General features: G+C 38.3%; 2 protein-coding genes across 3 annotated transcripts in view; both read right to left on the bottom strand.

The window, feature by feature from the left end:
• Nucleotides 1-2,631, bottom strand: part of LOC134675210 (mitoferrin) — a 50,071-nt gene extending 47,440 nt beyond the window's left edge. The window contains exon 1 of one of the 2 annotated variants that reach the window (XM_063533419.1): nt 2,288-2,631. In XM_063533419.1, the coding sequence (XP_063389489.1) occupies nt 2,288-2,404 (117 nt within the window). In that variant the 5' untranslated portion in view covers nt 2,405-2,631. The remainder of the gene's footprint in view (nt 1-2,287) is intronic. The other variant, XM_063533420.1, reaches the window with a different exon arrangement.
• A 1,983-nt stretch (nt 2,632-4,614) lies between these two features.
• Nucleotides 4,615-20,628, bottom strand: part of LOC134675258 (actin-binding LIM protein 3) — a 115,207-nt gene continuing 99,193 nt past the window's right edge. The window contains exons 13-20 of the mRNA XM_063533477.1: nt 20,260-20,438; nt 19,338-19,417; nt 18,717-18,865; nt 14,203-14,270; nt 12,552-12,621; nt 9,511-9,551; nt 8,970-9,161; nt 4,615-8,387 (exon numbers count right to left, since the gene is read on the bottom strand). Coding sequence (XP_063389547.1) covers nt 8,274-8,387; nt 8,970-9,161; nt 9,511-9,551; nt 12,552-12,621; nt 14,203-14,270; nt 18,717-18,865; nt 19,338-19,417; nt 20,260-20,438 — 893 coding nt within the window. The 3' untranslated portion in view covers nt 4,615-8,273. The remainder of the gene's footprint in view (nt 8,388-8,969; nt 9,162-9,510; nt 9,552-12,551; nt 12,622-14,202; nt 14,271-18,716; nt 18,866-19,337; nt 19,418-20,259; nt 20,439-20,628) is intronic.

The following is a 20,628-nucleotide window of genomic DNA, read 5'->3' on the forward strand; positions in this document are numbered from 1 at the left end:
TGATAAAACGTTTGCAACAAACAAGACCTAATCAGACCTAACCTAATTAGCAGCTTGTTTACATCTGATATGACACAAGGCCTATCAGCAACAGACAACCGTTCATACTGTACACAAATCAGGGCTCATTGATAGTGAATAAATGTGAATTGTGAAATGGAATGACTGTTTAACCCTTAAATTGGCATTGTGCATCACAGTGTACGTTAGTTAGTAAAAATTCCTGTCGTAAACATATCTAATTTCCTAAGCTTTTATTAACAGAAACTACTTAATAATGATGTTATCAATAGTAATTAAATATGTGATATGGCATAAAATTAAAATTAACGTCGCTATCAAAAAATCTGTTCGAAGCGGCGACGCTCGCCAGTACCTCTAATAAGTTTTATTAAATTTTAACAACTTTTCTGTAGGCAAGTTATGATTATTATGTTTTGTGTTTCATAAGAAAGTGGTAAAGTATATGAATAATTGGTCATTTTGTGTGCATAAGGCATAATAATAAAGATAATCACTGGTAAATTGGAATGTACACCACGGTTACCGTTGACAAGTTTGTAAAGATGTACTTACATTCAACTACGGTAACCACCGTGTACGTTGCCAACCTATCTGTACTTAACTTTTGTTTTTAATCTATCGATTTTACGTGTCCTTGTTTATTTAAAATATTTTTAAACAGAATGGTTTCCTTTCTTTGTCTGTAGTATTTAATACTATGTAGATCGCATAAGATTTTAGCTTTAATTCACGTAAAAAATGTATGTTCCGATTATGAATCAGATTCCGATGAGGAACCAACGCGCATTCAAACAATACTATTCTGACGATAGCCCTGATCCACCTTCTATAAATTCTTCTTTGGAGCGATTAAATTTGCTAGACAGCTTGTCGGACGAGGATGATGTCGATAAATATAATCAAGCACGATTTAATTCCGAAAGCACGTTGATTCTCTTTCGAGCGTAGTAGAGTTCTGTAATCTCCATCTACAGTTATTTATGGTGCTTTGCCTACACTACACTTCAACACTCATCGCCATTAACTACATACTAGGGCAACAAGAGGTTCATATAAACACGTGAAATGTACCAGCCTGAAAAAAAAACAGAATTAGATACTGCTTTAGGTTACTTTTAGAACTTCCGGATTGAGCTAACTATTCGAAGGACATTGTAAAGCGACGAAGATTGGTAACCGATGAAATGAAAGTTGAGAAACTGTGCCATAAGAAAAAAAATACAAAAGGCTCTGAAATAGCGTCCTAGAGTTACAGACAGTCTTTGGTTTAACAACATGGGGCATTTTCCTGAGAGTGGACCGTAAAATGTACACTACTACAGGGATAGACAAAATTTTATAGCGTCAAATGCAACATGTTCCTTTGTTTAATTGTCGGAGAAACAAAAACACTAAATTGCTTTTAACAATTTCACACTAAATTATGTTTTTTCATAATAATTTACATTAATTTTTATATAATATTTTACTGGCTTCTTGGCAGCGGTAACCAGCGTGTACATAGAACAATGTTACTTTTCTTGTTATAAAATTGGCAACGTGCATGGTGATGTACATAGATTTTCTGAAAAACCGATAATACTGGATTTTTTCAAACATTTTTCTGTAGACCCCCAGACGGTATTAAATAAAGGTATGCTACTATATCACTTGTTTTTACAAATTTTTACTCTTGCCAATTTAAGGGTTAAGCGTAATCAAATCATAATAAACAGGTAATAGATGTCGAAGGCGAAAAGCGGGTCCTCTCAAGGTCACGCGCCCGCAGCCCCGCGTGGCCACTCGGCTAGCGGCCGGAGCAGGGCCAATGCGCTCATCGCCAATTGGAAAACAAAGCAGCTTGGGAATTGTGCAATTTATATGCGTTCAACTGGACTGACATTTGTCAATATCTTGTTTTGATAAATTTTATGACATTTTGACTTTATTATTTTGCAATTTTGACTAAAATAGAAGGCAAAAGCGATCAAAATGGGACTGTTTTTGTGATTTTAAAATAGTTCAGCAGAAAATGAGAACATGTGCGATATATCGTGCCTCGATTTGTCAAATGGAAAATGCAAATATTTTCGTCTATTACACGATCGGGTCGAGTATTTGGCAAATGGTCCGAGAAGAGCTTTACATAACCCAGGTTGCGGTCCGGTGGCGTAATCGCCAGCCGACAACCGACGGAAATGTCATTACGGTTAGGTTAGGTCGTCGAGACGCAATAGGAAAATCGGCAGGAACAGTGATCCGGGCGCGGGGCTCCGGCGCTCACCTTCACGGAGTCGAGCGGGTACATGATGCAGTGCTCCATCACGCCCGCCACGGCCCCGGCCGTCATGTGTGTCACGGGGTTCTGGGTCGGCAGCGTTTCATAGTCCTCAAAGTTCATAATACTCACTGAATACTGACACTTAACACAAAATAAACACCTATTTGGTTCAAAAATATGGTTATTGCGTTTGTTCTACCTAATTAGCAATATCATTTTCACTACACTATTTTCGTCTACAAGTCATCCGAAATTTAGATCTAATTGATTCCATACGACTCGCACAACCTCGCAGGCACACGCGCGACCGATTTCCACAGATACACTAACATTTAGTGCAGTCAAATGAAGAATATCATTCAATGGAATGACATTCATTCACTCATTCCATTAGTAGGGATGTCATAATAATAACTAATAATAACGTAACGAAGAAACTCGTTTTTATATTAGATTTGTACAGAAAAAAGTTCTCTATTTTGAAATAAATCTCTAAAAAAAACCGGGCAAGTGCGAGTCGGACTCGTGCACGAAGGGTTCCGTACCATAATGCAAAAAAAAAACAAAAAAAAAGCAAAAAAAAACGGTCACCCATCCAAGTACTGACCACTTCCGACGTCGCTTAACTTTGGTTAAAAATCACGTTAGTTGTATGGGAGCCCCATTTAAATCTTTATTTTATTCTGTTTTTAGTATTTGTTGTTATAGCGGCAACAGAAATACATCATCTGTGAAAATTTCAACTGTCTAGCTATCACGGTTCGTGAGATACAGCCTGGTGACAGACGGACGGACGGACGGACGGACGGACGGACGGACGGACAGCGAAGTCTTAGTAATAGGGTCCCGTTTTACCCTTTGGGTACGGAACCCTAAAAATTGTTAATGCCTACATTTTTTTTGTAATAGGGTCCCGTTTTACCCTTTGGGTACGGAACCCTAAAAATTGTTAATGCCTACATTTTTTTTCTTTTTATTTTCAAATGGTGTTGCTGCGTAATTATTATACACTTAAATTTTTGAGTGAATTGAATCTTATGGGTTTAGCATAAAGTTCTAGTTTACATAAAAAATATTATTGAGCTATCGCATTTAATCACTTTTTCCTTTTTCATAACATGTGGATATTAAGGAAATTAGCACTAGAATTCAGGCCTCGATCGACCAAACTCAAGGTCAACGCTCAATATGCGTGGCGCTTCTCAATCTAGTCTTCAGTCTACAACTCTACATGGCATTTTGGCATAGCTTACTTGACTGGAGTCACAGGACTGTCAGGATTACTTTTCTACATTATGGACTGGGTCGGGGGACGCCGTGTCAAACACAAAAGCAGTCACCCGGACGCCACGTCACCGAAGTGTCAAAACTGAAATTGAACTTTATGCATATGCACTTAGGTCTATGTTGCTCTGTGGTCTGTGACCGATTAATCAGTCTTTAGCGTTGAACCTGCGGTACGGATATATTGGTCATCGGCGTCCAAAAGGTTAAAAGATCAATGATTCACCTGCGCAGGTACCTACCGCGTTGCAGCTGCGTTGACTATTTGAATAATCAACGGGTGTAAAGTCTCCTCAGTGGACCGACTCTTTGAATCAATTCTATTAAAATTCAATTAGGTATATATCTTGTATGTAAAGCTCGAGCCTTGGCTGAAAATTTCTGAGCCTTGTAATTTACCTATGTTAATTTCTTGACCAAGTCAAATGTGGTGATGTAGATGTAGAGGGTATGTTGGTATGACAAATGGAGATTCTCAAATGTCTCATTTAGCTTTGTTTAATTCGATTAATAGGTACCCGGCCATACAACCCACCCATACCCATATAATGCAGACACTTAGCAGATGTATAAAACTTAACAAACTAAAACCCGTTCTGAGCCATGCCGGGTCCAAACGTCCCCATCACACTAGCAGCGTTACCCCGCTGTATGGCGATGGAGACCTGTTGGACAAGCAGAATGGGGGTCATTCCCCTTTTCTCTGAGGCGCTTTCCAAGTTCCCTGAAAAGCTCTCGTGCCTCCCGTCCCCAGGGCCCAGCTGTCTCGACAGCGATGGGCACAAAGTCGTACGTGACTCCCAGGGCAGAGTATTTCTATCGCTATACATACATACATAATATGTAAAATTGAATAAATATTAAAACTTAGCAGATGGATCTCAATTCAGAGCCGGCTGTATTATTCCGGATTTCCTTGGGTACCTACGGAAATTTCTCAGATAGAACTGACCGTGTTGTACAGGTACCATATGTCAGTTCTATCTGAATTCATTCGAGCTTATCAAATTTATTGGAGTGGTGGAGGAAATAAATGAAAAACAAAGTAATTAATCAGATATAATATTTCTTGAAACTAAGGTATAGTGAGTGCCGAAAGACAATGTATAAAAATTGGAATAAAAACCGGTATTCGTATCCGGTAGCGGTCGCAAGAATTGGTAACAAAATTAGGCGATTCAATTTGTAAGCTATCTAACCTTATCCCTTACCTAGCCGTCCAAGCTGTCAATTAAAAAAAACTACGCTTTTAAAAATAAATTATGTCGCAACCGTTGAAAGCTGCCTATAATAAAATTAACAACAATGACGTCAGGACATTTGGCTCACACACACACTCGTTTAGATGTATTAAGGTCTCCCCACACCTATCGACGCAGAATCGTTTCGATCTCAATTTTCGTCGACGTCGAGAAAAAGACGTCGTCGCGTCGTAAGGCGTCGGCCGAGCCGAGATGAGCATTCTTTTTTTTTCATCGTTATTGCGTAGACGTAAAGCTTTTTTCTATCGTGTTTTGTCGATTGCGCGTCTTGGGGATAGGTGTGGGGAAACCCTTAGGGGTTGATCCCAGTAGTTACCGCCGCCGTGCGATTGTGAACTTTGAATCGTTGACGCGAGGTTCATATTCGGCTAGGGCGGTAACTATTGGGAGTAATCCTATCTTAGGAACATAATACATATTTTGGAAATATACGAAAAGCAGTAACGGCGACTGGGCGAGCTGTAGCGTGGACTGTCAAGCTCATTAATATGTATACACTTTTTATTTCATTGCTTATCTTTTCATCTATAAATGAATTGAATAATAAAGTTCTAAGGTACCTAAGTTGCGCTGTTACACTGACATCGAAAACGTATCGCCTCAGTGCTTCAGTATCCATTCCGTGTTTAGTTTCGTGTTTTAAGACTTTTAGGATATGATTTGTCGAGGGCTTATATTGTATTGGAATTTATTTAAATACTATGCGGAGAGTTAATGGTATTATTGTAACTAGCTAACGTTGTAAAAATGAAGCTGCCTATCATTGCAACAAGCTGCAATGTGTTTAGGTCTTTAAATTCGTAAAAATACTACCTATTTATAGATTTTATACAACATTTTTAACTTTAAAATGGGTGTTTGTTTTTACAGTATACAATTGTTTTTCTTTTTTTAATATGGACTAACCAGAGTCAATCGCGGCAATAACTAATAAAAAAGTAACTAAGAATATACGCCCATCTCTGCATTTAGCGTCAAAACGCTAAGCTTAGGAGAGTGTATATTCTCAACTGCTTTCTTTCACCACGATTAACAGATGTTTAATAATTAATGAAATCTGTTAGAGCGTTTTCACTTTGTCCGATCTTACATCGAATGTCGTAGACGACCTCAAAGAAGTGAAATGTAAAAAAAGTGCCTTTTTATATTGTTTTATTATTTTAATAAATGTTTATGTTCAAAAGAAAGTGTTAACGCAAAGAATAATAGGACTTGTCATCCGACATTATGCAGTATCGGATCGGACTCGGACAGTGTATAAACAGCCTTAGAGCCCCTCGCTTCGCTCGCCGCCCGCCGCCCTTAAGATAGCACCTCGTCACACACACAAGCGCACAAGCCGACACCCTACGCCTACACTAAAATATAATAAACTAGAAAACTTCCTAGCGAAGCGTACGCTTACGACTACGTCCCCGACTTAAACTAACGAAAATATAATCTTACATTATAATATATTTGGTTCTCACTAAAATAAAGACTCGCATATATATTATTTCCATTTGTAAAGGCATCGTACGTCAGCCCCGGGCACTCGGTGCCGGGCGGCGAGGCGGCCATCACAACACACACCTGCGTACACGGACTCATTTTGCTGCACTCTAACACATTCATTACAATAATTGCACATACATCTACATTTATTTTTATTCAAATATCTTGTTCAGGTGTTCGGTTTGACAAATCTTACGAAATAATTTCGGAGAAAACGGTATTTTGAAGGTTCATACAGAATGTATTTGTAATGTAATGTAAATGTATGTAATGTGGCAACAAAATGCAGTATTTTTGTCGTTAAAAATGGCCACCTCGCATTTGTTAGGCGATCCTACAGGAGTTTAACACCACGACTATGATTATGCTTCTATTCAATTCTTCATATTAGTGATTCAATATTAGTGGTCGAAACGCCTCTAGAACCGCCATTACAATAAGTGAACTTTCGACCAAAATCATGTCGTAAGCAGAGACAATTAAATAATATAGACTGATATTCTGTATACAAAGTTTCGATTATAATGTGGGTGTAGATGGCATTGTATTAAAAGCGTAGATCTTATCGCTAATGGAACTGAGAATTCGCTGAAGTTACGCCACCTACGGTGAAAACATAACTTCGCAAGGTGATATACGATAACAATTCTTGATTACCTATTTATTTGTCTCTTGTAAGTTACATTATATTATACAATCAAAGCCTAAATATATCAAGTTCTAGATAGTTCTAGAAGTATCCAGAATGAAGGCGCGCCGGGCGCCTCTATCCAACTCTATGAGCTGATACACACGCTTACACATACTAAACAAATATATTATTATGTGAAGTTATTATAATATCATTATTATAATTAATAAATAAAACGCTCGACCGACGTCGCGTTAATAGTGACGTTATTGCGTTAAAAACGACGCGGTCGAAAAATTATGCGATAATTTGCATATTGTAGTTTATTCTCGAATTAAAAGATAATATCAAATCAATCGTCCTATAATAAAATACGAGTCAGCTCGCAGAATCGATCGCATTATCGATTTACTGAATTGTACCATACATTGAAACACTTGTAAAATAAAGTTGCCATTAAAGAAATGCTATAACTTTTGAAAACACGACTTAACATATCATTTTTTTTCTCTAAGTCTTTTGACATTGTAAAGCCAATACACATAGATGCTACACGTCCAAGAACACAATTTACCTATAATTATAGATTTGTTTCGCGGTTGTAAGTTATTCCTTTTCTTTAAGTATACGATCAAATGTGAACGTGTCAGCATAATAGCTGTATAACATTGCTCCGTTCGCCGCATGCCGAGTGATCCTAAGTATCAGTCTCAAAATAATGTTATACCCATGTTTTTCTAACTGTATTAATATTACGAACTGTAAATTAATTAGAGACAGACGAGTTGTCTATTACGCTCGCGAGATGTTGCCGCTCTCGTGCTCGGGGAAGGTAATGTCCGTTTGCACGATCTAAAGTCTATTTTTTCATAGTATGAAATGTCATTAGTCTACCGAATAAAAAAATAGACTTTAAGTACCTCGAAGCAAGATCTTGTACTGAGATAATATCAAAGCGTCAGAACACTTCACGCGTCGCTCGAGCTCATTGCGGCACAATTTAAATACTATTTTTTTTTTAAATTATACTACTTGTTATATTATCAGTTAATTAGCACGGCGAGTGGAGTAACATTTTAAAAGCGTGTCGGTGGTGCGGTGTTCAGATAAACCTCGCGCGTCGCTTGAGCTCATTGCAGCACAATTTGACATACCATTTTTTTAAAAGGAATGGATTATACTACTTGTTATGATAATGTCACAATTTGAAATAACATTTTTTTTAACGGGATACTAGTTGTTATGATCATCCGTTAGCAGACGGCTCGTGGAGCAACATTACGCTGTAACAGTTTAGGAGCGCGTCGGCGGTGTGTGTTCAGAAGAGGCGCGCGCGGCGCTTGAGCTCGTTGCGGCGCCACTGCGGCAGGCGGTAGAACTCCTGCCGCCCGCACTGCAGGAACGCCTCGAACTCCACGTCCGACAGGTGCCTCTGCAATCACAACACTCTAGTTAAATATACTCAGGAAACAATTGAAACAAAGCTTGATCGAATCTGTGTGAATGGATTGGCGAGAAAATTTAAGGATTGAAGGATACATTCGTCCGTTGGTCCAAAAATATATTTTTGGGACACTGAACTAACTAAAATGTCGAGTAGGTACCGAGTTCGCCAGTAGAAGCGGCAGTGAACAGTATAGGATCTGCTACACCGCTGCTCAAAATACGGTGACGGTACGGTACGGACTCGTAGTTACGGTCAACTTAGTAAGTTCAGTAAGGTTTGAGTAACGATAGATTTTTCAGGAGACAAAAGTCTGATAAAACAACTTTTCTCATAAAGTAAGGTTCGTTGCGATCTGGACAGTGAGTCAGCAGATCAGCACGGTCATAGTCGCTCGCGTGGCCAAGATGGAGAACAAGATCACAGGTAACAGTTTGTCGTGGAGATCTGTAGCGTGTGTGACATCCAGCTGATATAATGATGATTAGTGTTTTTTTTTATTAGCCTATGTGTGTGTCCCACTGCTGGGCAAAGGCCTCCCCTCTCCCGATTAGTGACGAGTATAGGTACCTCTAGGTTGAGGCGGTCGACGTCGGGCGGCAGGCGGTAGTTGGTGATGAGCAGCAGGTGGTAGGGGTAGAGCTTGGCGGGCTCGTGCAGCAGGTGGCCGGTGGCCATGTTGGGCAGCGAGCGCCGCACCCCCCCTCCCCCCCCTCCCCGCGCGGCCGACACGCCCGTGTGCGTGTGCCCCGGGTGCGTGTACTGGAATACACGAACAACGATCAGATGCCGATTTTACTCGTATACAACAAAAATACAGTTGTACACCTCCGTGCATTTTTCACGCCGAACAAGCTCAAAATCTCAAGTCTCAATACATACAGCTACAAATTAGAAACACGTTTTCCAGATAATTTTTAGGGTTCCGTAACTCAAAAGGAAAAAAGCGGAACCCTTACAGGATCACTCGTGCGTCTATCTGTCCGTCTGTCACAGCCTATTACGATTGCAACCGATATTGTTGCAACGTATCTGTATGAACATTGTGTTCCTCCAAATCATTAGGAACTGAGAAAATATAAAAATCTAAAAATGTATGTTATGTACTCACCATAGCACTTCTGTCCACGTCAGTAATGGATCCGGCAGAAACTGCAAATTGACAAACATTTTAGTTTAGTGAAGCGCCGCAAACGGCTAAGTATAAACAAGTGTTATCAAGCAAGCTTCATGCCGTGGAGACGGCACACGTGTGTGATAAACCTTACTTCCGTATCACGTCAGTGCCACTAGTGCCTACCGCCAACCACGTTGGAACTGTTGCCTCCGTCACACTTACGTACAAATTTACAAGTGCGACAGGGAGGCAATACGTCGAACGTGGTTCGCGGTAGGCCCTCGGATACTGAAGTCGGTAGCTTTAATACTGAACTCCGTATTACCGACACTGACCTCAGTATCAACGACTCGGGAAAAAAGATAACTTGTTCTGAACTCTTCGCCGCTCACAATAAAAGTTACTCAATGAATTTTAAAGTTTTAGCGCTTTCAGTGTTTTAAATAGAGTCCGCATAGGCTAAATCTGTACCGACTCGTTGAGTGATAAGGTGTGACTGCACCATACCTACTTGGTGTGCAGAATTAGCGTCGATGAACTCTAAGTTAATTTGACATCAAATTTAATAATAATAATACTAAACTGACCGGCACTTTCAGCATCGACTACAACATCGCTCGTTCGTGAAACAAACGTCATAGAAGCTAAGATGAACTGAATTTTGATTGCTCTAAAAATTTTCATATTTTGCTGTAAGCTGCGTGTATCTGCCGTGTGATGGGTGCTTGTGCCGTGGCATTGACGTTTGCGAAGCGATCTGATACTGTGTTATAATTATAGGTGACGCAGAGCCCTTTTTTGATAGGTCGAACATTGAATAAAATTGTTACATATTAAATATAAAAATACATAGAAAATACAACAGATAGCGCAATGAAGGAACCTAGCTACTTACAATATTTAATTAAATCATAATTATGTGGCAAGAGACCAGGGAAGTGGTAGGCCACTAATTTGGAATATTTTAGGGGATATTAACTATTATTCAAATAAGTTTGTTGTGACAGGGTCGCCATGTAAGCAGAATCGGTTTTACATTAAAAGCGTAGCCATATTAGATATTTGGCAGGTAAGGACTAACTAGACTCCTAAAAGACATGAAACCGTTCGAATATATTTGCAAGCGGCAAGGCGGGGACAGATGCGTCGGTCTCACTCTCGCGCGTGCAAGCGGCCGGCCGTGCGAGCGAAGCGACTACTTACTGCACCGATCCGTCCGCACTGCGCGCGGGAAATCAAATAACCCCGCTATATCATTTATTTTACATATCTCTACATTTAAAAAATAGACTAGTAATTCTCCTACATTTAAAAAATAATCATATATTCATATAATATATGTACAATAATTGACATAAGTATATAGATACATATATACTTGGATATCGATAAAATATGTTTGTAAAATCAAAGAAGACACATATTTCTGCAAACGTAATAGAGCAGTTTTGTCACAACTGATGGTTAGTTCAAAGTGTTAGTACCTACAGTCAGCAGCAGAAGTTGCTAATAAAGCGGCCGAGCTGTTCAAAATTACATTTTTTAAATTACATTTTGAACACTTGGCCCGCTTAGCAACTTCTGCTGCTGACTGTATAAGAAAAAACTGACAATAATTATGATCTGTTTCTATAATTTGTGTAATGTACCAATAGCCAAATACTTTTGAGAAAACAGTGCTTACTTATTTTGCATAAAATTTAATTAATATGTGAGTGGTGTTATGTATGTGTATACATTTGGCGTCAGAGAAGCGCACAAGTCTCGTCGCTTCGCTGACGATTTACAAAATGGTGTCGCTAGAATGTTTACTAACAAATTGTGAAAAAATATGATTAATGTTGTTGGTCCATCAGAAAAACTAGTTTTCGTTAATTGTAACACGTTTCTTTTATTTTTAAATTGTTAAGAAAAATAACAGTTTCTAATATTTTGCAAATTTAAGCAAGTAGATTAGGGTGTGGAAAATTTTGTCGATTTGCGGATAAGTTTTCGATGTTACATTATATAAAAAAACCCCTATCCATCCGCTTAAGGGCAAGTCACATCACAATAACGATGGCCCTGGGCGGACGGGCAGGGATTCTTTATGAAGTGGCATGGTTTTATAGTTTTCTGATGAAGCATGTGTATAGCTACACGTGTGGGCGCAGGAGCTGGCCGAGGGTGGCGCCGCTGGCCGGGGAGCGAACTACGACAAACTCTTGTTAGTAAACACCCCACGAACTGCACGCATCCGCATTTACTACACAAAACTGTCGTACTCTCAGTTGCAAAACTTATATTAATGTCTTTATTACTTCCCCATTAAAGTACATGGGCATAAGTAAAAGAAAGAACCAATGGTAGTAAGTAGTAACCATAAGCAAAGTAGATAACCGAACATTTGGGCCAGTCGAACAAGATTATCTGACCAAATTAGGACAACCCCGGACACCACAAGTTGCTTCGTCGCACGTATGGATGCCAAAGACCGAAATAACTGGCGAAACACCGTCCTCAATCAGAATAAATGAGAGAAGTAAAACCGACATTATTTGCGATGGTTTTGATTACAGGAAAATGCGAATAAGTGCGGACCGTTTTAAAATGTTCGATTAATACAATAGCCATTTAACTAACACACAATACGAGATACAGGCATCTTCCATTCGAAAAGTAATAACTCGCACCTATAGAAGCATAACTACATCCAACTGAATTAAGCAAACAGTTCAACAACTCTGAATCTTACACACTGTTTTAGTTAATGAAATTAATTTGCATTGATCACTCAAAGAATTTGTACAATCGTCCTCCTTTTAACTGACAATTATCTAAACTTTTGAAAGACATAAAGGCCCACAGATTGACATGTGCTATACCTTTTTTGGGAATTATAAATTTTGTACCCAGCTGATTTGGCTAGCCAAACAGATCTATTAATAATAAAATGTATATAAACATTAACGTCAGATGCGTGTATCTCGCACGTTTTGACACAGCACGCCACAACACACAGGGATTACGTCAGGTGTAGTGTAGGGTGTACTCACTGTCTGACTTGCCGCTGGAGAAGTCCGTGCTATGCGTCTTGTCGCCCATGCCGCTGAATGTGAAGTCGCCCTGTACATGCACACAATATTACATAAGCATGAAGAATTATTTATTACCATAATCTCTAAGTATTGCAAATGGTTACTAGACTAGTTTCGAGATTTTATTTTGTTTAAAGGGAACTGTCGTTTATATAGGCATTAATAAACAACATAAAGTACAAAGAACGCCGACACACCTTCAAGCTACCAGTGACAACTGCTCTTAAATAAATATATAAATAGCCGAATTCTATTTTTAGAATACAACAGAACTATGTTACTCCTACAAATAAAGAAAACATAACGAGGCGACGTAAATATATTAGCTGGATTAGCTTACTACATACTACTTTGTCGTATGTACTATACATGTTTACAATATAATAAATAACGTATAGTTTTTTTTGCGAAGGAGTAGAATTTTAATTTCCTTCACATTTAAAATATACAAATTATATTAAGAGCTGTTTTCGACGGACTAGCAAAACGTTTAACATAGGTGTAAATCAGACCACCATCATCATAGTTATCTACCATCTACATACCTGTATTGTATCCGTTGTCAATAAGTATGTCCTATACTTGCATTGCTCTATTAGCAGTTTAGATCTGCTGTCGGGACTGTTTGACTGGCCAGTCTTCACTGACTGGTCTTCAGTTTTTAGTTTTGACAGTAGTTGAGACACCTTAAATGCGTAGTTGTAGTACTTGTAGTATTGAAACTTACTCCAGTACTCGAGGAGAAGGTGTGCGAGCGCGCCGCCAGCCCGTAGCCCGGGCGCGGCGCCTGGCGCAGCGACGACACCACTGCAACACCACGCGTCAGCACTGGCTCTACCCTACCGCTACCTGGCCCTACCTACCCTACCCACCCTACCTAGCCTACCGGACTATGTCCTACACAATACGCAATCGTGGTCACCCTAACTCGTGGAGCACGGTTGTTTTCTCGATTATTTGTTTGTATTCGGTGTTTTTATTCATTTAAACAATTCCATTGACTCTAAAGTGTTACTTTATTTAGGTAGACTGAAAGAACAACCGACTCTTCTAGACTAGCTTAACACTAACTTATGATTAAGTATTAACAATTGAATTCCAACTATAATCAAACATGATATACAAACAAGTTTATGCATGGTCTAAAACTGTTTTGATCCTTATTAATTTGGAATAAAACTAACAAGGCTTAAACAATTAAAAGCGTATACACACAACCTTAAAGTTTACCATACTGAATACGTAATCATAGTCTCAATAAATCTATATACTACGTTACTTTGAAACTTATCGTGTTTGAATAAAGTTGAAATTCTATCGCATCGGTACCAAAGTGGATAAAGCGGGATTATCGTGACCAATATTTGAAACTACCATTTTAATCAACCCCCTTCATCCCATCCATCCATTTTGATACCTTCTGGTGCTCTTACCTCGAGCTTAGCTTCAGCTGTGCAGTTAACGCCTTATTGAACTTTATCACCATGTTTTAAGGTTCATAATAGTATATATTCCTTCCACTTACACATTTGGAAGCGGCACTTTCACCTTGAAGTTTGATATTGAATCTTACCACATTGCATTAAGGTTCATAATGCTGGGTACTCACATGTCCGTTGGTGGCGGGCAGCGTGTTGGAGCGCAGGCCGTAGCCGGGCCGCGGCGCCGCGTGCATTACTACACACACACACACGCTAGGGACACACACACGCACAAGCAATGTGGATCGACCGTTGGTACGAGTATACAATGTATGTGTGCAAACATTCACAAACAAATATGCAAGCTATCCAAATGTAAGTCAAAATTCTTGACAAAAGTATAAATGGAATTTTTAGGGTGTACCTATGTTATACTTTCTCAAAGATCACCCGATGCTTGTTCGTTGATGCAAGCGTGTCATTTGTAAAACATTATGTATTATTCGTCTCAGAGAAAAAAAAACTTGGCTACTTCTTTCACAAGATATGAAGACTCCAACTTCATGTCATGACTGATTTTATAACGATAATATTTAGTTATATACTATATCCTACGCATAGTATATTAGGCACGTATGTATTGTTACCTAAGCAGTCATATTTGCAAAGAAATTTAAAATAATATAATTTCAGGATATATAATATAACGGTCGATCGACATTCGTGCGATTCAGCAGTGAAGGAGCAGAGGTGCATGCTCCTCTAAAGCTGAGGCGATCAGCAAGAAATTTAATCAGCCTTGAGTGCCACATTCTCAACCAACTTGAAAATTAAGATATTACTCCTTTTTTTAATCCAAATAACTTATTTTAAAGGCTTTCATGCATAAAATTGGTTTTTGTCTTCCTTGCAATTAAGGTAGAAGTACTAGTGCTCGACGCTGCACTAGTATTCAACATGGGCACTTTATGTCAAAGTGAGAAGGATTAAATTTGAATACAGAAAAATCTTCGCCGTTCAAACTTAACCTATATTTTACTTTCACATAAAGTGCCCAGTCGAATACTAGAGCAGCGTCGAGCACTAGTACTTCTACGTTAGTCAGTTTTTTATAATTTCAATATTATATTTCGACCCTTCACTGATGTAATTTCTAGCAGTTCGCCGTGTGTGCGTCAAAAGAGTTACACGGCTTTTCAACTGTTTTACACTATAGCATTCGATTTAAATATATTACACGGTGTTTGAAGAACTAAACTGTTATTACAAATATAAAAATATTGAATTGTGTTTGAAAGGCCGTGTTACCCGAATAGAACAATATAAATAATTTATTTAATTTAACATTTTGTCAATCACATGTTCTTGCTGAAACAACAAGTTGGAATTCAAATATTGATGTATTTTAAGTAATTTACTTTAATTCTTGACAAAGAATATGTGATCCACAGACATACATGCTGATAACGAAACAAAGAGCAGCAACATAATAAATTAATAATATGTATAATCATAACTTTTAAATAAATTTGTATAATAATTTAAATATTTAAACTTAAAAGTACATGAACATTATGTATGTACGTAAATGAAATAAATGAAGACTTATAGATTGACTACACATATAACAAATTAAAATTCGAAACAAATCTCTGCGAAAAATTCTAATAGTCAATCCAAAAAATCTTCCACAGATATAAATGTAAATGAAACAGGTATACGGACATGATAAGAATGATAGTGTAATATTCATGCTGTGATTCGTGTTGTGGAGAGAAAGTGCGTAAGGAATGATACATAACTATTGCACATGTAGTCTTTTCAGCCATTTTAGTTTATTAAAAAATAAGAAGCCCAAAGCCGAACACTAAACAAACAAAACCATCGCCGCCTTAACTAAAATATTTATAACTATGAATAAAAACAAAAAAGTAGGGCAATCTTAACTAAGGGGCAAACTTAACTAAAAATCTCATTTAAATTGTTGTAGTTAGACTTTGAATATAAAAGCACTTCAATGGCAGACACCGACAATGCCATCCATAAAAAATGTTTCATTTGACAAAATTTAAGAGCATTGTTAAAAATCTAAAAGTAAATAAGTTCGCCCTTCAGTGAATTTTCCCAGCTCGTCTTTATTTAAAAATAAAACTATTGTAAGTGGAGTAAAATATAAATAGTATTTGTTTTTTTTTTGATAAATTTGGAAGATTAGCAAATTAAATCGGCGGCGGCGTGGCAAAAGCTTAGATTTAAAGCCAATTGGTCTCACCTCGGGACGACGGCTGCTGCGCCTGATCTCACTACATTACTGCATTCGTTTCAATAAATGCAACGCTCAAATCACATATTATATGCTATTCTAGCGTTCAATGGTCAGTCCAAGGTAACTCTACACGTACATGTCAAGCGACCGAATGTGGAAGTGACACCATATGCGTTAAATACCTACACCCAGCTGCAAAGGTGCATACCCGGTTTATATATTAAGTCCATTCATAAAGTGGGTATGCACTTTTGGAGCTCTCTGTACTTATGAAAATATGCGCATAGTCGCACTGCCACACTTTGTTGCTGTAAAATGAGTTTAGAGTTAGCTTAGGAGTATTGTAGCATGTCGTCAATTCAACGTTTATGAAAAAATACTGCCAGTAACCAAGAAAAGCGAAATAACGATTTGAAATCTGTGTTTTCAACTGAACAATAAATATATTAATGATAATAGAGATACCGAAACGAATGTAGTTTTATGTTAAACTTAAACAATCTATGCTATGGATATGCGATGAAAGACAAAGCATAGACGATACTTGTATGTATGTATAATAAAATAAACGTATACGTCAATGTCTGGTTACAAGCGGGGTTGCCGTCTAAATACAAGATACATGGGAAGTCTCACCCTCGTTGAGGTAGTAACTATGTACTGATTGTACTGGAACAGTCAACACAATGTATTTATCCAGGCTCTGTCGTTCATTACAAATTATACACATTTTTTTTTATTTAAACGGTTATCAAATTAGTTTTCAGAGTGTAAACAATACGTTGTATGGTTGTTTAAGGCCAGATAACTTTGAAACTATCGTAAATAAAGTATCTGAAAGTTTAAATAACATACAGTCGTATTCGAACAATGAGATACGTCAAATATTAGATATTGAAACGATATGGATTGGATATGTCAGTGTCAAACAAACGTCAATGTTGACACTTGTTTGACAGTGACATACTGACATATCTAGTATTTGATTCATTCTAGTATTTATCTCATTGTTCGAATGCGGCTGCTAAATGTTGGGCGCCAAAGCAACATTTTTTTTATAAAATTACTACATACCACGTTATTGTTTTCACAGGTGAAATACTGATAATAAATCCCAATTTCGACCCTATCACCTGCTCGTCTAGATCCAGAGTAAGAGAGCAAGAGCATGATAGATCAGAGTGCACACTAGTAGTGAGTAAACGCACCCCCTCGATTATTTTACTATTATATTCAAACATGTATTTTGTGTGTGAGTGCGCTTCAAGAGTTCTTTTTTTACTCATAAAACTTTTACAGTAACAGGGAAATACATAACAAAGTAATTATATTTTGAGAGGCTTATAAAATAATAGAGAGTGCGATTATGTTAGGGACATTATGAGAAGGGTAGGCCAGTGACATGATGTAAGGGCACATCCACACATTGAGTAAGTGTGAAAACGACCTTGGTTAGAACTATGGACTTAACTTAGGTCAGTAGGCTGAGCTTAGAATACTATAAGTTAATATTGCAAGTGTGTTTATTCCCATTTATTAAGAGAAATTTGTAATTTGTACGCTTGACTGTCGTATAAATTATAAAGCTTGTTTAATGTAGTTACCATTTTAAAATTTTATTCAGCTTACACTAAATAGATCATAATAAATGAGAATAAAGAACATCAATGGTATTGATGAAGAAAAGTAGTATTTGATATGATTTATTGTATTGTAATTTTTAAGTAAAATTCATATAATGGTGGCGATTATGTGATAAAGACAAGATAAAACATTTAAAAAAATAAATCACATAACACATAAGAATAAGTAGTGTTTTTATACTTTTTATTCTAATATTACAAAAGTATTATAATATATTGTAGTTAAGTGTGCCCCACAATATTTAATTTTTGTAGTTACGTGTGCCCCAAAGTTCTAGGGGTACAATTATTTTACAATGCTAGTGAATATTATTATCACGTGTGAGCGGTGTGAGTATACAGCTCATACTTAGCTTTGTATTTATTATTTTTCAGTCACGTTTTCCAACAGAATATATTGATGCGTTCGGCACAAGTATGTTCATAATATTTATTCGTATGTCGTTTCGTAAGGCACTATTTCTCAAGTTTCTAGCGGTCAGATAAATTCCGATGTCTTTAAATAAATGAGTAATTTAGCCTACAAACGTCCCACTCTCGGGCGCCAGAAGGCTTATATTATTATTTTTACAGCTCGGCAAAAAAGAGTAGAAATTATAAAGCGGCAACACTGGAGGGTCGTCCCTCTCAAACCGATTTATATAAGAAAACGGGACGACACTACAGTGTTGCCACTTTTTAATTTGTACTCTTTTTTGGCAAGCCGTATGTCAGTTATGTTTATATCTCGCCCGTATCACATAAGCGGGTGAGCATCACGTCGGCTCGGCGATCACTAGCGGGGCGGACTCACCGTTGTAGCTGGGTATGTGGTTGTGGTCGGAGTGCGCGTAGTAGGGCTCGGCGTCGGGGCGCGCGTGGTCGAGCCGGCGCGAGGGCGACGCGCCGACCGGCGAGGAGTAGCGCAGGCGCAGCGGCGGCTCGCGGCTAGCGCTCGGCGTCCTGACACACATACCATACTATAGGTCATACCATCTACGTATACCACCACACCTTCCCCCCGTCCTACGGGTCATTCGCGGACGGTGTAGAACGCAAAATGACTTGTGTAACATTTTGCCTATATCGCTCTTAGTCTACATCGCGAACGGTCCAGAACGCAAAATGCCTTCCGCTGCAGAAGTTCTGCATGCATAATTTTCCGTCGTTTTATCTTTACGTTAGCGATGTCGACTCCTATTCTGTGCGGTTTGGCCTTCGGCTATTTGAAGGTAACTAACGAACCAAACCTACCTGTGTGATATAAAAAAGTGATCATTTAGCGTTCTAGACCGTCCGCGATGTAGACTAAAAGTGATATAGGCAAAATATTACACTAGTCATTTTGCGTTCTAGACCGTCCGCGACTATACCCTTCCTACTTTTCGCACCTGTGTCGTACGTAATACACTATTATTTATAACAAAAAACATACCTGCTCGCATTACGAGGATCTAGATTTTGTCTCTTCCACTGTTGCATCTTCTCCCGCTCTTTAACTTCTTTCAAGAAAACCTGAAATAATTGAATTAAAATCGTGAGTACCTAAATTATATTTCATTATTTATTTTATCGTACCTCAGTATACCTCTTCTAGTATTACGTTTTACATTAACTACATCAATATTTATTGTTCCAAATGACCCGACGTTCCAAAAACTGGATGTAGTTAATTGTGCCCCTAGATTAAATTCTATAGTTACTTGTGCCCCAGAATTCTAATATGGAAGTTAGTAATAACCGTACTATATGTAGGCACACGTGCCACAAAATGATCTTATAGAAGCACTGCTATTTATTTAGAAAATTTACAGTAAAAGTGTAATTTTTTTTACAGTTTGGTGTGCCACAAGATTTAGTTCTAAGACCTTTCTATAGATAACAGTGCCACAGGAAACTATATTAAGACCACAACTTTTTGTACCTAGTTAGGCGTACCTCAGGTCTGTATTATAAAACCGCTTCTATTCGTAGTTAGGCGTGCCGCAAGGCAGCATTCTACGACTACTATTATTTATATTGAAGCTTATTGTGTTGTTAGGTAGCATTTTAAACTCGCAATTATTAGCAACTAGGCGTACCCCAAGGTAGTATTCTAAGACCACAACGTTCTCCATCTAACTTTCTATATTTAGGCGTAGAGAATAATTCTATGACCACTATTTTATACAGTGAAACGTAATGTATAGATTTGAATTTCGCGCCTTTTTCTAAAGTGTCATTCTATAGAACTTGCTAACTATGTAAACAAACCGCCATATTGAAATTGTCACAGAATGATGATTTTAGTATGGCGGTTTGTTTACATAGTTAGCAAGTTCTGACAAGATTTGTTTGACCAACTATATTATCCGCACCTGTGCGATGCCGGAGTCGATTTTGGCGAGCTCCTGGTGTTCCCTGCGCAGCTGCGGGTCGCGGGGCTCCTGTGCGCCGTTCTTGCCCGGCGCGTGCCCGTTCACGCCGTTCACTTTGACCTCCTCCTCGTCGCTGTCTGGAACGCCCTTGTACGTGTCCGACCAGCGGCGTCTCCTCTCTGGAGATTACGAACCGTGGTATAATAATATACTCCGCCTGGTCCTCTCTTCCGACCACGTGACTGACACAAGCCTACGTCATCATGCGACAGCGCTATATAATAATATGCGATAGCGCTATATAAAGTGGCAATGTTATTGTGACGTAGGCTTGTGTCACTCTGGGAAGATTAGACTATGTAACGTACT

The sequence above is a fragment of the Cydia fagiglandana genome, chromosome 21, assembly GCF_963556715.1.
Source record: "Cydia fagiglandana chromosome 21, ilCydFagi1.1, whole genome shotgun sequence".
In the NCBI taxonomy this organism is placed as follows: domain Eukaryota; kingdom Metazoa; phylum Arthropoda; class Insecta; order Lepidoptera; family Tortricidae; genus Cydia; species Cydia fagiglandana.